At 32.8% G+C, this 18,096-nt stretch overlaps 2 protein-coding genes across 3 annotated transcripts in view; both read left to right on the top strand.

Annotated features, from left to right (window-relative positions):
- Positions 1-18,096, top strand: part of LOC139498898 (uncharacterized) — a 332,230-nt gene that overhangs the window by 162,841 nt on the left and 151,293 nt on the right. The window lies entirely within an intron of this gene.
- Positions 1-18,096, top strand: part of LOC139498897 (uncharacterized) — a 28,580-nt gene that overhangs the window by 3,636 nt on the left and 6,848 nt on the right. For both annotated transcript variants that reach the window (XM_071287487.1, XM_071287486.1), the window contains exons 2-3: positions 2,570-3,690; positions 17,044-17,073. In XM_071287487.1, coding sequence (XP_071143588.1) covers positions 2,763-3,690; positions 17,044-17,073 — 958 coding nt within the window. In that variant the 5' untranslated portion in view covers positions 2,570-2,762. The remainder of the gene's footprint in view (positions 1-2,569; positions 3,691-17,043; positions 17,074-18,096) is intronic.

The following is an 18,096-nucleotide window of genomic DNA, read 5'->3' as shown; positions in this document are numbered from 1 at the left end:
TACATTGAAGACCTGTTGGTGACCTTCTGTTGTTGTTTTTTTCTATGGTCGGGTTGTTGTCTCTTTGACACATTTCCCATTTACACTTTCAATTTTATAATGAACAATGTTACCCCTGTCAGGTTTGCTCTAAATAATTTGGTTTCAGAGACATAAGCCAAAAACTGCAGTTTACCCTATGGAGTATTTTTAGCCATGTTGGCCATCTTGGTTCGGGGGCGGGTCATCGGACACAATTTTAAAACTAAATACCCTAATGATGATTGCGGAAAAGTTTGGTTAAATTTGCCTGAGTAGTTTCAGAGGAGAAGATTTTTGAGAAAGATTACAAATATTTATGATTTTGTTTAACTTGACTATAAAGGGCATTAACTCCTTAAGGGGTCAAATGACCATTTTTGTAATGTTAACTTATTTGAAGATCCTACATTGCTGCACATTATTGTGGTTTTCAGTTTTTCTCTATCTATAATACTATTCAAGATAATAACCAATAACGGCTAAATTTCCTTAAAATTACCACATCTGGGACAGCAACTAAACAACGGTTTGTCCGATATATCTGACAATTTCAAGGCAGCTAGATCTTGACCTTATAACCAATTTTATCTCCTGTCAGATTTGCTCTAAATGTTTTAGTTTAAGAGACAGAAGTCCAAATCTGCAGTTTACCAATATATACTTTTTAGCCATGGCGACCATCTGGATTTGCAGAGTCACCGGACACATTATTTTTTAAACTAGATACCCCAATAATGATTGTGGCCAAGTTTGGTTAAATTTAGCCCAGTAGTTTCAGAGGAGAATATTTTTGTAAAAGTTAACGACGACGGACGACAAACGACGGATGCTATGTGATGAGAAAAGCTCACTTGGCCATATGGGCAGATAAAAACAAAATATTTGATGAATGAACAATTATGTCAGCAATTAAAAAAAAAGATGTTGAAAAGGGGGTCAATACACAACAGCATATAGTATTGCACAAAAGCCAAAACAGGGTATTTTAGTTGGTTTTTTTTTGGGGGGGTGGGTCAATTTGCAACGGCAGTGTATTGCACAAAAGCAACAAATTGAATATCAATTCAAATTATATAACCAATTCTAAGTTCTTTGACTGCATTCATTCTGTGTTAGAAACCTATTATATGTCAAATATTAAATTACAATCCAAATTCAGACCTGTATCAAGCGTGAATATTGTAATCCAGAAAAAGCGCTTTGGACGCATGGAATTATTAAACTTATCGTTTTCAATTTTTGTGTCAATTTTTGCCCCAACTGTTCTATCTGCACTCAGCGAAGCAATTTATTATGCAATGTAGACAAACACTTATGATATAAGTATATATTGTACAATAAGATTTAATTTTTGTTTTTTGGTGGTTAACGCAATTTGTAAGCACCGCTGTTGGGCTATTTCATGGCTTCCAGTTTGTATTGTTGGAGGAAGCCGGAGTTCTTGAATTTACTTTTCATACATTTTTAATATGGATCTCGAAAATAGTGGTACGATTTTTTTTTTGGAAATGTCAAACATAGTTTTGCTAGGCTGAAAACATACAGCCTTGTGCATATCTTGTAAGAGCAATATAAACATGATAACAGATATATGTATTTGTATGACAAGTTAAGTTTATAACAGACCGTCACAGTTGAAATATTTCATTTTCAATAAATAACATTAGGCTAAGAACATAATAATTTTAATAAATACCTTACGTTAAATCGTTGTTTTTTTTTTTTTAAATACATTCAATACGCTCTAATGTTCCTCGATATTTTCTACCAGTTTGTCCTTTACCATAACCAAGATTTATATTTCTTTGTCATCAAAAACTGTCATCGTGTTCGATCAAGATTTAGGTTTTAAAATACAAGTTAAGGAAAATTTAAAAACAAACAAAATACATAAAACTAGTGGTGCAAGGATCTTGCATCTACTTTTTTAAGATTTCGCGAAGTAATTTAACACACCTTGTTTAAATAAAACCTTTGAAAAGATTTAAGAACATGTTAAAATGAAAAAAATGTTTATCTTTTTATCATTTGAATTGAGAATTGATTTCAATTAGTGAAATGTCAAAAATAAATCTGAATAATGAATCTTTAATTGTGGGTGTTGCAATTGATTAGTCATTTCATTATTTATTTTTGATATCATCTAAATCACAAATAATATGCATCAAAATATATCTCTACCCGAGGGGCAACATAACGTATCTGACATGGCACACCATTGTGCATTTTCATTTAATACAGCTTATACTGTAATACGTTTTCGAACCACTTCCTACTCTAGACATAGATAGCAGCATTTACATTCATTTGGCAAAACCTATTGGAATTTTAATATTTTTTTATCTTTATATTTTTGCTTGCCATTCAAACTGTTTTATCAAGCGCTACCTTAGTGTGGATACAAGTTCCAATGGAAATGTCTCTCTGTGTACAAACTAAAATAAGATCCCATGTTGACCTCGTCATTTTACCCTATAAAATCTGTAAAAATATTCTTGTAATGCATAATGTTTTATTTTTATATTTTATGTTTTTGTTCTGCTTTCAGTTTTTATTGCGGATATCTAGAACTGTATCTCCAAACACACAGTATAACACAACTAATTCCAGAATTACAAAATGATCACTGCGAAAATTAAAACGATACACCAAAATAAAGCAGAGCCAATAAAATGGACAAATTGCTTATGTTTAGGGAAAATACTGTTTTTAGGCCGGCAAACTTATGAATAGTGCTAGCCATGAATCAAAGAGAATGTAACAATTTTTACAAATCAATCACAGGAGTTAGCATAGCAACTCAGTCAACATGTCATGTGTTCGAACAATACTTGACATCAAAGAAACAGTCACTAGAAGATTTCATTAATCATCATCGGCATGATATATGCCATTTATGTTACAACAAAGTTAAATGTCCGCATTGTACTACAGGTTACCAGCTCCCCTATGAAAAAGTGCTCTGTTTAGAACAGCTGGACGATTTGTTTGATTCTGGCTTAAAATTACCATGCCATATATTAGGCAATCTTCCAAAATTCTACTGTTGTAAAAGTCGAATTGGGATTCAAATAAAGAATTTAGATTTGACGTTAATACGTTGTCTGCTTGTTAATTTTTGTCAGGATTTATTTTTGATCGATTGCTTAAAAGCAGGGACTTTTGAGGACTTTTTAAACAAAAGTAAACATGACATATTCCATATGTGGCAGGTGAAGCAAAACTGTTGTCAATGCCACGCAACATACGTTTATCCATGTGAAAAGAGAAAGCTGTTAGAATATGAATGGAAAATACTGTTTAACAATTCAATAACTCCGTGTAACTTCCATACAAATGTTTCCCTCCAAAGTTCATGCTCCGTCGCAGCTTCTAGTGGTATCATGTGGCAACAACTAAACAGTAAATTGAGAATGACTTTACTGGATTTTTGTGAACTCAAAAAAGATCTGGAAAAACTAATTAAACTTCGAAATAATATCCAGGGACATCGGGCAGCATGCGAGATGACGCATATGACTGATGGAGAGTTCAATGACAAATGGATGGACATAGAGGACGTCACATGTAGTTTGATTCGGCATGGAATTAAGGATACTTCTATTGCAACTCAAATCGAAGATGAACAAATAAGAGAACTGGCAACTCTGAAGAATAAAATACTAGACGGTAAGTTATATTGGCATTGTTAAGTTAGAAATGATAACATGAATGTGTCATATTGAAAACTAGAAAAATGTCTATGCTCATACTCAAAATATAAAAATCGATATACGTATGGACCGAGATATCTCCATTTTTTTTTATACAAATCAGCTGTATATCCATCGGAACCAGGACTCTTACCATTTGTCATATGTTTCAGTGCCAAAGCACATTCATCAAATGTCAAGTTACCCTCACACAGATCACTTTGTTCCTGCGTTAGTTTAACATAAGGTTATAAAAAGACTGTCTTCCCTGTCTAGTCTTCTGCTTATATACAGAGTTTTATAAAATTTCTGTTGTTCAAAGAGAATGCTTGACTGTTCAGAAATATATTTACCTTGTTCATCAATCAATTCAGCCATTGTCTTTTTAATGAAATTACTCTTCTCTAAATTGCAATTTGCAAAAGTATTCGGAGCATTTTTCTCCATTTTCGTGCCAGTTTGCTCTTGATCTGATGATTAAATCTTCAATCTTTTGGTCCCTTTTATTTTCTAGTTCTAGTTTCTTCCCATATAAAGTAGCTTAGAAAAAAACCAAAAAAACCAACATTGAACATTAACATTCGGTGACATATTCATAATATTTTCTAACTGTTCAACCTCTTTTTCAAGCTTAGATGTGTGTTCCCTATCCCCTCTATTTGTTTCAATACTATAAGAAATGGACAAAGTCCTGATCTTCATCTTCAGGATTTCAAAAAAAAATAAATTGGTCATTACATGTAAGTTTAACATCGAGACAATTTTGAATGTCACCTGAAAGATAATACTCAGAAATAGTGTCTTTTATACATGTCTTAATTGTCTCAACATACTCAACATATCTTACAAGTTGTGAATTAAATTTCCAATACCCCTTTCCCCGCTTAGCAAGACTGGCAGAAAAAAATAAAGACAATGGCAGAACGATCTGTCTCATAACCAGGTATAATCTTCGTGTTTTTCATATATTCTGTTATGAAAAAGAATATATGTCCACAGTGACTAAGAAATAGTCTAGTCGACTTTGTTTAATAAGAGATGGTTGACGCCAAGTAAATTTTTTGTCAGTAAGGTGACATGTTCGCCAAGGATTCAATAATTCTAATTTTTCAATATTTTCTTGAATCTTTTTAAGAGATTTGGGATTTCTTTTATGTAAAATGTTATATGTATCTAGATTGCAGTCTTGGGCAACATTCCAATCACCACATAATAAAATACTAGTATTAGCATACAATGCTATTTTATAGAATATATCATCAAACAATAATGGTTCATCCGTATTATATCCATATAGACATAATAAAGTCAATCTCTGTTCAAATAATGTGAAATCAATAACACGATAACCACCATTCTGGTCAAATTTAGTGTCATGAAAAGTAAAATCTAAATCCTTTTTAAACATGATACTAACCCCATCGCTTCTATTGTTATGTTGACAAAAGATGCAATTATTACCCCATTCTTCTTACCGTATTTTTCCAACATCTTTACTGCTATGTGGTTCTTGAAAACATATAATTGAAGCATGTTTGCCCTTTGCCCAATCAAAGACGACATCCAATCTTTTCTTCTTATTAGAAAATAAACCCATTACATTCATAGATAGTATAGTAATATTATTATCTATTTACCTAGGTTATGTATATATAACAGATAGTACATAAACCAGAGAGCAAATAAGTTAATTGTAAAACAGTAAGCAAGTACATATTGTAATCACATACACACAACACACATACAATAAAATGACACTGGTGATAATGTACAAAACACATTAGATTGGTTTCAAAGTATTTGCGTAAACTATGAACAGTATTTAAAAATTCGTTAAAAAAAACCACAACAAACTTTTTTTTATTAACATTGACTTGAAAATTATCTTACTTGAAGTTAATTTTTTTTGGTGGTCTAAAAGTGGTTTAAAGCAAAACGAATATATTGATTGCTTATTTATTTATATATTTACAAGATTGATCGTTTTTATCAATATACAGTGTTAATTTCCATTGTTTAACGCAAGCGTACATTTTAGATAAATAAATTGAATGAAAACTACGGTTCCGTATTTGTGCATTGTGATTAAAAATTCGTATGTATCATTAATTTCATTTTTTTACCACTCTGTCTTGTATTGTTCTGGTCGTACTATTGCAAATATTAAATTTCATGACTGTATCATGTGTTTCCATCAGTTTACCATAGAACTATCACATGGTAAGGTTTGAAATTAATGGTAAACCCTAGATTTAGTGCTTACCGTTTAAATTTATTGACATAACTGCACGACTCGATTCTCAATTGATAGTGGTAATATAATCGTTGCAAAGAATCCTGTTAAACTTTTGTGAAAGACGGTTTTAATTTTGCTGTCTTAGGAGAGTTTATGTGCTATTTTGAAGGCAATTGTAGTGACCTGCAATACAAGTCCGTTCCATTTGAGTTTAGTTATATGTCTTGTGTTTCTGTCTCTGACCTAGGTTTTCTGTATTTGGCATGTGTAGTGCATCATGACATAAGACATTGTTACGTGTACCATGATGAACTACGTGCATGACTGCTGTGTATATTTTTGACATGGAACTATTGACCAGAATATGACTTTTTGACTCTTGACCTATGCACGTTGGATGTGTCATCGGGATACAGTGTGTATATTACCTTGACCTTAAAATATAATTTTCAATTGACCTTGCTTCTGAATATGTGGCATGTAGATGTATTGTCATAAGATGGTGCATGAGTCTAGTGGCAATAGAAACTTCATCTGAGCTTGACCTTTGGCCTCAGTGTAGAACTTGTATATTTTGTTTGAATTAAATGAGGAATTGTCTGATTGGCACTCATACCACATCTTATATCTATTTTAGATATATAAAGATATATTTGTTAGTTTTGTGTAGCACGATTACCCTTTCCTCAAAATCTGCTTTGTGTTTTTTTATAAGGAACTCTTGACCAGACTATGACTTTTTTACTCTCGACCTCTGCATATTGGGTGTGTCTCTTGGTATGATTACCTTGACGACAAGTCAGGAGTCTCTGTTTTTTGTTGATCTTGTATGTTTTTAATTGTAAGTTCAGTTTTATGTTTTGGATTTTGAACTAGTACACACTCTTTTTTTAGTGGCCATCTGAAGCCCGCCTCCGATCGAGAGATTTTCACGCTTTGTTGAAGACCCATTGGTGGCCTTCGACTGCTTTCTGCTCTGTTGTCATGTTACTGTCTCTTTTACACATTCCACATTTTCATTCTCAATTTTTAAGAATGTTAGGTTCGAATGAAAACTAAATACTTTAATTTCCGTGAAACATTTGAGTGGGATTCATTGGAGCCTAAGCGTGATGCGGGATTGCTGACTTTTTGTAAGCGTTACACGTGAAAGTCAAATAATTGTGCCGTGAAAACGGGAATTGAAGTCTAGCGGGACACTGGAATTTACAAAAAAATGAGAATTACTTACGTACATTAATATTTTATAGTATGTTTTTCTATGTTGTGATGTTATGCTATTGTTTCAGAAAAAGGGAGAAGGTTTTGTACCATTAAAACGTTTAATCCCGCTGCAAATGTTTGCACCTGTCCTAAGTCAGGAATCTGATGTACAGTAGTTGTCGTTTGTTTATGTAATTTATACGTGTTTCTCGTTTTTCGTTTTTTTATATAGATTAGACCGTTGGTTTTCCCGTTTGAATGGTTTTACACTAGTAATTGTGGGGCCCTTGATAGTTTGTTGTTCGGTGTGAGCCAAGGCTCCGTGTTGAAGGCCGTACATTGACCTATAATGGTTGACTTTTTTTTTTAATTGTTATTTGGATGGAGAGTTGTCTCATTGGCACTCACACCACATCTTCCTATATATATATAGTGTAAGCGGGATACGGGAATCTGACAAAACAGTAAGCGGGTTCCGGGATCAGAACCCCCAACGAGACCCCCATTAGAGAGAACATTTACTGCTTTAGTAGCACCATGTGCTGCCAGTTGTGATAGATAATGCAAAATGTTTTAATCAGTTTACCTTAGATTTCATTTCATTTCATGGACATGCAGATATGGATAGTCTGTTTTTACATCTTAAAAGTTCACACAGAAGGTATACGCATATCAATAAACTGAACTCAATGCAAAGAACCTTTAAAGTACACTTAGACAGAGAGCTCAATCTAGTGAAAACTTTGTTATGCTGGTCACATGTAACTTGAAATATCGTTGTTTGTTACCAAACTGCACCGAGATCCTGAAACAATATGCAAGTTAATTCTAGAGGTAGAATTCAATGGAAGTAAATAAGCTGTTTACTTAAAAAATGTAAAATATGTCAATGGGCCACAGATGCCACTGCTTGTGAAAAAAACATCAGTAAACTTCCACATTTAGATGCAGGATTCACGTTATTTTGACCGCTTTGTGACCATAAGCATTATGTATAAGTTTCAAAATATTTGGTTAAGGCAAACTGAAGTTGAAGAACGGTAACAACAGATTTAACATTTTTCCTATCTTAAGGCTCCGTGTTGACATTTGTATCATTGGTACTCGTACCACATCTTCTTACATCTAGTGACTCATGAACAGTAAAAGTGACGCCACCCAATATCGAACTTCATAGATCTGTTTAATGGGGTAATAAGCATTGCGTATAAGGTTTATAACGTTTGATTGAGTAAAACTTATTTAAGAGAACGGAAACGAAAAATTCAGCATTTTCTATGTTTTTATAGGGAACGAATTCTCATAAACGGTAAAAGTGACGCTACCAAATTTCAAATTTTATTTTGTGTTGTGTGGTAATAAGCATTGTCCCAGGTTAGAGGGATGGTGAGAATCCCGCCTTATTCGGTATGTATGTGCCTGTAGCATGTCAGGAACCTGTAATTCAGTGTCTGTCGTTTGTTTATGTGTTACATATTTGTTTTTTGTACATAAATTAGGCTGTTAGTTCTCTCGTTTGAATTGTTCTTCATTGTCATTTCGTGGCCTTTTATAGCTGACTAGTGTGTAGGGACTTTGCTCATTGTTGAAGGCCGTATGGTGACCTATAGTTGTTCTGAGTCATTTGGTCTCTTGTGGAGAGTTCTCATTGACACTCGTGCCACATTTTCTTTTTTATATTGTGTAGAAGTTTTGTAGTATTTCCCAATATTGGTTGAGGCAAACTGAAGTTAGGAGAACGGGACTCATTTTTTGGGATGTTCGGGAAGGACGGACTAAGGTACCACCTTATACCTCTCCACTATGGCACCAACAAAGAAGTTCTGACTATTGTGCTGGTAATACTCATCCCACTGGCACTGTCATTAACACACACACACACACAATTTTATTATAAAAATATTTAATTTTGATTTCTATTTTTTTGGGCCGAATGATTATATGCATCCCCTTCACAAGGAGTCTCAAATTTGACAAATTTATTGTACATATACATTTTTGTAATATTTTATAGCTTATTTTTCAGCTAAAAAAAATAAATTAAAGCTTACAAACTTAAATTGATCATCTCTTTCTTTTTATATGTCTTTTAACATTTTGTTTTGAACAAAACGATTTGTTACATGGTTACATATACTTCACATGTATTTCTATCAAATCTGGCATTATTACAAAGCCAATTAAATAAAATTCAGTCGAACTTGAAAATAAATATGCAATCATTCAAATATATATGCAAGTCGTCAACTGGTCAAGTGGCTAGATGCACATATCGTCGGCAAATTAAACGACAAGTCGTTTTAAAACTTCTAGAAATATCAACGGAAATAAGGGATGAGTAAAAAAAAAAATGAAAACAGAACGATTGAATTAAATAAAACGATGTTCGATATACTGTATATTTCGGTTTATTTTTAAAATCTATACGATGCTTTATTTTTATCTAGTTTCCTAATGAAAATAATTAAAAGAGAAGATAAATACCTAACAGCTTCCTTTACCGCCGATGCTGAAATGTTTAATGTTATAAAACAATTTTAGCGTCTTTGACCTACTTTATCTTTTTATTCGAATACTTGTGGTTATCTTCTGTTATGTTCAACGGGAACATTAGAATGATCTAGAATAGAACCCAGATGGAACCATAAAGTTGGGTTGATATAACCAAACAACCCGGATGTTGAACCAGTTACCATGGTTTCGAACCAAAGAACCAAGGTTCAGAACCAAAAAACCCAGATGGAACCAAGGTTTAGAACCAGAGTGCCCGGATAGAACCAAGTTGCATTCAGAATTCTCTTGACTTTTTATACCTTCAACGTATTTTCCAAATCATTTATTTATTTAGTATCCAAGATTGATCGTTTATATAAATATACAGTGTTAATTTCCATTCTTGTTTATTAAACCCAAGCGTACATTTTAGATAAATGAATTGAATGAAAACAACGGTTCTAATTTGTGCATTGGGATTAAAAATTCGATATGTATCATTACTTTCTTTTGTTTACAACTATGTCTAGTATTGTTCTTGTCGTACTATTTCAAATATTCAATTTCATGACTGTATCATGTGTTTCCATAAGTTTACCATAGTACTATCATATGGTTGGGTTAAAAATTAATGGTAAACCCTAGTTTTTAGTGTTTTAATGTCTAATCTTACCGTTTTAATTTATTGACATAACTGAACGACTAGATTCTCAATTAACAGTGGTAAGATAATCGTTGCAAAGAATCCTGCTCAAACTTTAGTGAAAGACGGGTTTAACTTTGCATTGTTGCGAGAGTTTATATTCTTTGTTGAAGGCAATTGTAGTGACCTGTAATACAAGTACCATTCAATTGAGTTTAGTTATATGTCTTGTGTTTCTGTCTCTGCCCTAGGTTTTCTATATTTTGCATGTGTAGTGCATCATGACATAAGACATTGTTACGTGTACCATGATGAGCTTTCGTGCAAGACTGCTGTGTGTATTTTTTACTTGGAACGTTTGATCAGACTTTGACGTTTTGACTCCTGACCTACATGTATGCACGTTGGATGTGTCATTATGTTGCAGTGAGTTCCTCGGTATATTACCTTGACCTCAAAATATAATTTTCAATTGACCTTGCTTCTGAATATGTGGCATGTAGATGTATTGTCATAAGATGATGAGTCTATTGGTACAAGAAACTTCATGTGAGCTTGACCTTTGCCCTCAATGTTAAACTTGTATATTTTGTTTGAATTAAGGTGGTACCCAACACTTTAACTAAAATTGATTTGGCTCGTTTAATTTTCTTAAAATTTTGACAAAGTATTTTATTAATTTTACTTTTTAAAAAATATAAAAATTTCAAAAAATTTGAACCAACCGTTTTATCAGAAAAATTACACTGGTTATACAGCAGTTTGACAAACACTTATTTTAATCATTGAGAAGCTTAATATTCCCTTAACAACACAACGTAATCAAAACGTTTAGCTGATTTTACAGAGTTATCTCCTCCCTGTAGTATTAGGTATCACCTTAAATGGAGAATTAACTGTATGATTGGCACTCGTACCACATCTTCTATATATTAGATATATAGATAAATTGTGTACCACGATGACCCTTTTCTCAAAATCCGCTTTGTGTGGGTTTTTTTTTTTAACAAGGATCTTTTGACCAGACTATGACTTTTTGACTCTTGACCTTTGCATATTGGGTGTGTCTCTTGGTATGATTACCTTGACGTCAAGTCAGGAGTCTCTGGTTTTTGTTAGTCTTGTATGTTTTTAATTGTTTATTTTATGATTTGGGGTTTGAACTGGTACACATTTTGTTAAGGGCCATCAGAAGCCCGCCTCTGGGCGAGGGATTTTCTCGCTTTGTTGAAGACCAATTAGTGGCCTTTGACTGCTTTCTGCTCTTTTGACATGGTTATTGTCTCTTTAACACATTCCACATTTCCATTCTCAATTTTTAAGAATGTTTGGTTCAGATGAAACTAAATCCTTTAATTTCCATGAATATCAAGTAAGAAAATTTACTGCTTCAGTAGCATCATGTGCTGCCAGTTGTGATAGATAATGCAAAATGTTTCAATCAGTTTACCTTAGATTTCATTTCATGGACATGTAGGTATGGATAGTCTGCTTTAACATCTTAAAAATTCACACAGAAGGTATACGCATATCAATAAACTGAACTCAATGCTAAGAACCTTTAAAGTATACTTAGACAGAGAGCTCAATCTAGTGAAACACTTTGTTAAGTTGGTCACATTTAACTTGAAATATCACTGTCTGTTACCAAACTGCACCGAGATCCTGAAAAAAAATGTGCAAGTTAAGTCTATTAAAAGAAGAATTCAATGGGAGTAAATAAGCTGATTACTGAAAAAAATGTAGAATATGTCTATTAACCACAGATGCCCCTGCTTGTGGAAAAATTAGTAAACTTCCACATATAGATGCAGGATTCGCGTAATTTTTACCGTTTTGTGACCATACGCATTGTGAATGAGTTTCAAAACATTTGGTTGAGGCAAATTAAAGTTAAAGAACAGATACAACAGATTTAGCAGTTTTCCTATCTCAAGGCTCCGGGTTGACATTATTATCATTGGTAGTCGTACCACAACTTTTTACATCTAAAAACTCATGAACAGTGACGCCATCGGGGCCCAATATCGAACTTAATAGATCTGTGTCATGGGGTAATATGAATCGCGTATAAGGTTCCGAACATTTGATTGAGTCAGACTTATTTAAGAGAAAGGAAACAAAAGAGTCAGCTTTTCTTATGTTTTTAAAGGGACATGATAACTCTTGAACGGTAAAAGTGACACTTAAAAATTTCGAATTTGATTTTGTATTGAGGTGGGGATCCCGCTTACATGTTCAACCCAGCCTTATTCGGTATGTATGTGCCTGTGGTAAGTCAGGAGCCTGTAATTAAATTGTTGTCGTTCTTTATGTGTTACATACAGATACTTGTTTTTCGTTCATTTTTTGTACATAAATTTGTTCGTTTATTTTCTCGTTTGAATATTGTTTTACAATGTCATTTCAGTGCCTTTTATTGCTGACTATATGCGGTTTTGACTTTGCTCATTGTTGAAAGCTGTGACCTATAGTTGTTAGTGTTTGTGTCATCTGGTCTTTTGTGGAGAGTTCTCATTGGCACTCATGCCACATAAGGTGGAGGGTTGGGATCCCGCTAACATGTTAAACCCCGCCTTATTTTATATGTACGTGCCTATCTTGTTTTTTGTTTATTTTTTGTACATAAATTAGACCGTTTGTTTTCTCGTTTGAATTGTTTTACATTGTCATGTCGGTGCCTTTGATAGCCTACATGTATCACATTCGTTATACTCTAGCATACTTACTTTAACATCCCTCTAAAATTACCCTATTGGTGCATTGCACATAAGTGTGATATACCATCGTACTTTAGCAAACAAACAACCATTGCACTTTTGCTTGAGACAACGTCGTACTTTAACAAAAAAATTACCATCATACTTTAGCAAACAACCATCCATCGCACTTTAGCGTGAGACACCATCGTACTTTAGCGTAGGCCATATCACTTTAGCGTGACCATCACACTTTAGAGTACCATCGCACTTTGGAGTCCTACAACATTTCTATATGTAATTATAAAATATATAAATGTCTATATAAAACGTCTAGTTTGTCTAAGCGTGAATTAATAAAAAGGAACCTCATGGTAATGATGTTTGCAGCCTATGTCAAAAAGTGTATACATCTCGAGTCAAATTAACCGCAGCTGTACACTTGACGTCACCAAAATATGTTGCCCATTCGGTAGACAGAGCATCAAAATATTCTGTGTTAATATGTAACATGCGAAAAACAATATTATATTAGATTAAGATATTATGAAAATTTGCAGTTTGTGTGAATCTTGGTATCCCGTTTTATACACTTATATCATTAACAAATCCGCTATTTTCTACGTTGGTCTTTATATAAGATACCTGTATATATTAGTGATGCTTATACATTGTACACTAGATAATTGAATAATCATCTTTTAAGCATTCTTTCTAAAGTAGAATTATTACCTTCTTCAATACCATGATGAGGTGTAATAAACTCGTGTTGGAAATCTGATAACTCTTTAATAACCCAAAAGATCTACATCTAAGTCTTCAATCCCAATCTTAATAATTTTGCATTTACAAGTACATTTTAACTACGCTCTAGTGTACATCCATTCAAATTGAAACACGTACTAAATTGAATCATAAAAGAAAAAAAACAGCAAATTCACCAAATATGATTTCATGAAAATGTTGGGCTTTTTATCAACAACACGTTACCTGAAATTAGTAGGTTGGTGTGTCAACAGTGACGGTATTCCAATGAATACATGTTTTAGTCAGAAACGGATGTATATGCCTTGATCTCATTAAATAGCACGATGACCAACATTGAATTTTGTTATAATATCTATCCATATATGATACTAAATTAATTGTAAAGTCAAAATATCCGTCTGACACATTTCATCTAACCGTGGTTCACTGTATAAACAAAACATTGTTAAAGAAATTGGATCAGTTTCCTAAAAACTATAAAAAATTGACCTATATATTTTAAAACTAACTGCATTCAGTGTCAGCAAATTATGGTAAAGTGTACATATCCGTTTTGATAATGTAAGGATATATTTAATACAATCAGGATATAAAAGACTTTTAGCATACAAATTCAATCATAAACCATAAAGCAGGAGAAACATATGAGCGCACGTGTGCACTCTTTTATAAAATTTTGAGAAGCATGGTTTATATAAGGAAAAATGCAAGCACCACACTAAACATCAATTTCTTGGGTAGTTTGAAGGAATTTGAGATTTAGAACTAGTTTTAAATATTTGTCCCCTCAACAGTATTCATTGTAATCTATTTTGTATTTGTATTGTGTATGCCCTCGCCAAATGCTCTACTCTGTTCTAACAAACTGATAACAAACTATGTATATGTACACAATGCTTCTATCATTAAGCACATATTTATTTTGACGTTGGTTGTTACACTCTCACTGTTCTCAAGTTATGTCTCTTTATTAATAAAAAAAGGCAATTTTTTTTACTTCAAAACTTAATATAAAACATGATGGTGTTGTATGAATCCTAATAAGACAACTATCCACCAGACATAAAATGACATAGAAGTAAACAATTCAATGTCAACAATGAGCAAACGGACCCAAAATAACAAATATAAAAACAAACGAAACGAAAAAATCCAACGGACTGATTTATATAAAACACAGAGAACGAAATAAATATGGCGTGGCGATGTTGTCGTTTCTGGAAAATAACTTGCCTATGAGTACATGTATGTTTATGAAATGATACCACACTGTTCAATACTAAATACGTAAGGTTGGGATAGATTTTGAGGGTTATAATTTTAACCGTTTTGTTATTAGGGGACACAAAAGGACAAAATAAACAGTATGTTCAAAGACTTTGAATAAATTGCTTATTTCTTAACCAATTTCAATGACTGTAATTTAACATTTTGTCTTTGTTGGTACCTTAAATATGCTGACTCTATTCGAGTTCTTGAAATTTGGATATTAGGCGCTGTTTAAAAATTGGTGGAACATTTAACTTGATTTGCTTTCATCAACATATGAACTACTTAGTTTTTTTTATGTGCCAAATCTTACTTACTTACGCTATACGCGTCACTGTTTTTAATATTCTGTTCTGTGTGTCGTTGATGAAATATGTTCTTGCATGTGTTTGTGTCGTGTTTCTTTGACATAGTTTTGTCATTTACGCGATATATTGTTTAACATTGTCATAAAGTGGGGTTTGGCTAGCTATAAAACCAGGTTTAACCTACCATTTGTTCTTAAAATGTCCTGTACCAAGTCATGTCTGTTAACGTGTGCTTGTGTAGCACGTCAGTGTTCCTGTTGTTATTTTGTTTTACTATATTTTCATTTGAACACCGGTGTACTACTGTTGCCTTTATTTATCCCGTACTCACATTTTGGAATAAGGGTCCCGTATTTGAATTGGTCCATAGATAAGTTCAAGAGGTCCACAATTAAATTCTTACAATTCTTTGACTTACTAAAAAAATTGGGTATTGAAAATAGTGTCCATACTTGTCATTGCTTTTTAGTGTTCGACCTCTGCGGACGTATTAAAATGTACCATGTGGAACATTTTATTGTATATTGATATGGATAGAGTGAAACTGTAAACATGATATTGTATTTGTTGTATCGGTCTTCAGATTTTGAAAGACTGTTTTAAACTTGAAATTTGTGCTGAATCATTTGATTGAAAGAGATTCATACATAGTGTGTTGTTCTAATGCAAAATTATAAAATGCTCATGGAACGGCAGAACGAACCGATTGTTTTGTTTGATTAAATTTCAATGTTATCAATAATCTCTTTGTGTGAAAAATAAGATTTTGTTTTCTGATAAAAAGTAGACCAATTGTAAAACAAAAGAAAAATATAAGTATTAAATTTTCAAATTTTCAAAGGTTTACATTAATTGCTCTAATGACTCTTCTGTTATAGAACACGTCTTTGTGCGACATATATTAAACGTCGTTTTGCTATTTGAGGTTTCTTCTCTTAAATAAAGCAAACTATGATTTTAAGACTTTAAGAATCAATGTTCGCATAACAACAACAACAACAACAACAACAACAATACTTTATTTTAAGAGGGTTACACAGTTAGCTATATAACTAATCTTTCCTAAGGCCCTCATCATGAGAAATCTAACAAAATGCAAGCATATACATTGCATACATTAGTATAAAAAGTCAAGTATGATAATATTGTTCAAAAATTACATTAGATGTATGTTTCATTATAATACTTTATTCTGATTGGCTAACAGCACAACACGTGTTATTCCTTAAGCAATTGCATTACTCAATAAAACTTTTCATTCGTGATAACACGTGGTCCCACAAAAAAGTGCACAGGTGAATTAAATAAAAAATATATAAAATACGTGTTTTCATGATCATAGCTAAAAAATGTAATTATAAGTATTGAAATCTTCTTTTTGTAACTTCATAGGGTTGTAAAAGCGTTGACCGTGCGCACATTTTTAGAATAAAGCGGTTCCGCGCTTCATACAAAATGTACTTCGGTCAACGCTTTTACACCCCAATGAAGTTACAAAAAGAAGCATTCAATTCTTAAATACAACTTGATAAAATGTGATGAAATTTTTTTTAAATTTTCACATTTTCGAATTGAAAAAAGACTAATCCATTTTTAGAACTTAAGCATATAATTTTAAAAACTATTACTAATTCATACATTTGGTATATATACATGATTTATTTATGAAATGGTGTTTTCTCATTCTGTTAAATGTTTATAATTATTTCAGATTTAGAAGAAAGAAGAAAACAAAGAATTGGTATGTAAACATCTATTAATAAACGGCGATTTAGATTGTCGGTATGGTATAGCCATGCATATATGTCATATTTCCTGCTATTCATATTTAATACGCTTTCCAAGTTTCATGAAAAATGCAACATATACGGATGCTTATAAAATTCTAATACTTGCTTCATACATAAGCCAAATTTCTATTGAAATAAATTGGTTAAATGTCAACAATGGGAAGGTGTGCTTGTCCGCTTTTTCTGCTCTACATCTAACTTTATTTTCAGGAATAGTTTATCAATGTTTGATTTTAGCAAGCAGGTCTGTTTATAAGACACTACTGTAAATATTAAGTTAATTATATTTTATTTACTTTTTGTTATGTGTACATTATTTAATTACAGTGTTCATTTGTAAGTTTTAGTTATCATATGATTTATTGATAATGCTTTAAACACAGCTGAATTATATATATAGCTAGAATGATTGGTGTACACGTCAAGATAAAAGGGATCATATGAATCCCGCCACATTTGCTCCGCTTATTAGTAAATGACAAACCTTCGGGAACGGTATCCTGCCCTTTTCAGTCGATTTCTCAAAGTTCTTGAGGAGAATGAACGATTTGGAAACCACCGTTTTTTTTTAGTACTGTACTGTTAATGAAGGGGTTTCTGCAAATAACTCGACTAAGAGCTCTGTTTTCACGATCGGAAGTTACTGAAGGTCTTCTAGATCTGAAAGGTTCCCCACAGAATTGGTATTTTGATGTTTACTAACAATTTTGCTGATGGTTGAATGGTGGTGGCCCACGCGTCGGGCAATCTGTATTAACGACATTCCAGCTTCTCGCATGCCAATAATTTGCCATCTAACATCAGAAGAAAGTTGAGGAGGACCCATTTCATCAACTGTTGTTCAGTTTTTTCACAAACAAGCTAGCATACAGCATACATTTTGACCCGTATCTTAAACTTGACTTTTGAAAGTTTTAAGTGACGGCCTCGCATGGACAGCTCATGGGTAAATGCATGGGCGAAAACCAATTAAA

Source organism: Mytilus edulis, chromosome 12 (genome assembly GCF_963676685.1).
Source record: "Mytilus edulis chromosome 12, xbMytEdul2.2, whole genome shotgun sequence".
NCBI lineage: Eukaryota > Metazoa > Mollusca > Bivalvia > Mytilida > Mytilidae > Mytilus > Mytilus edulis.
The sequence above is the reverse complement of the archived record's forward strand: the minus strand, read 5'-3'. Positions and strand labels throughout refer to the sequence as shown.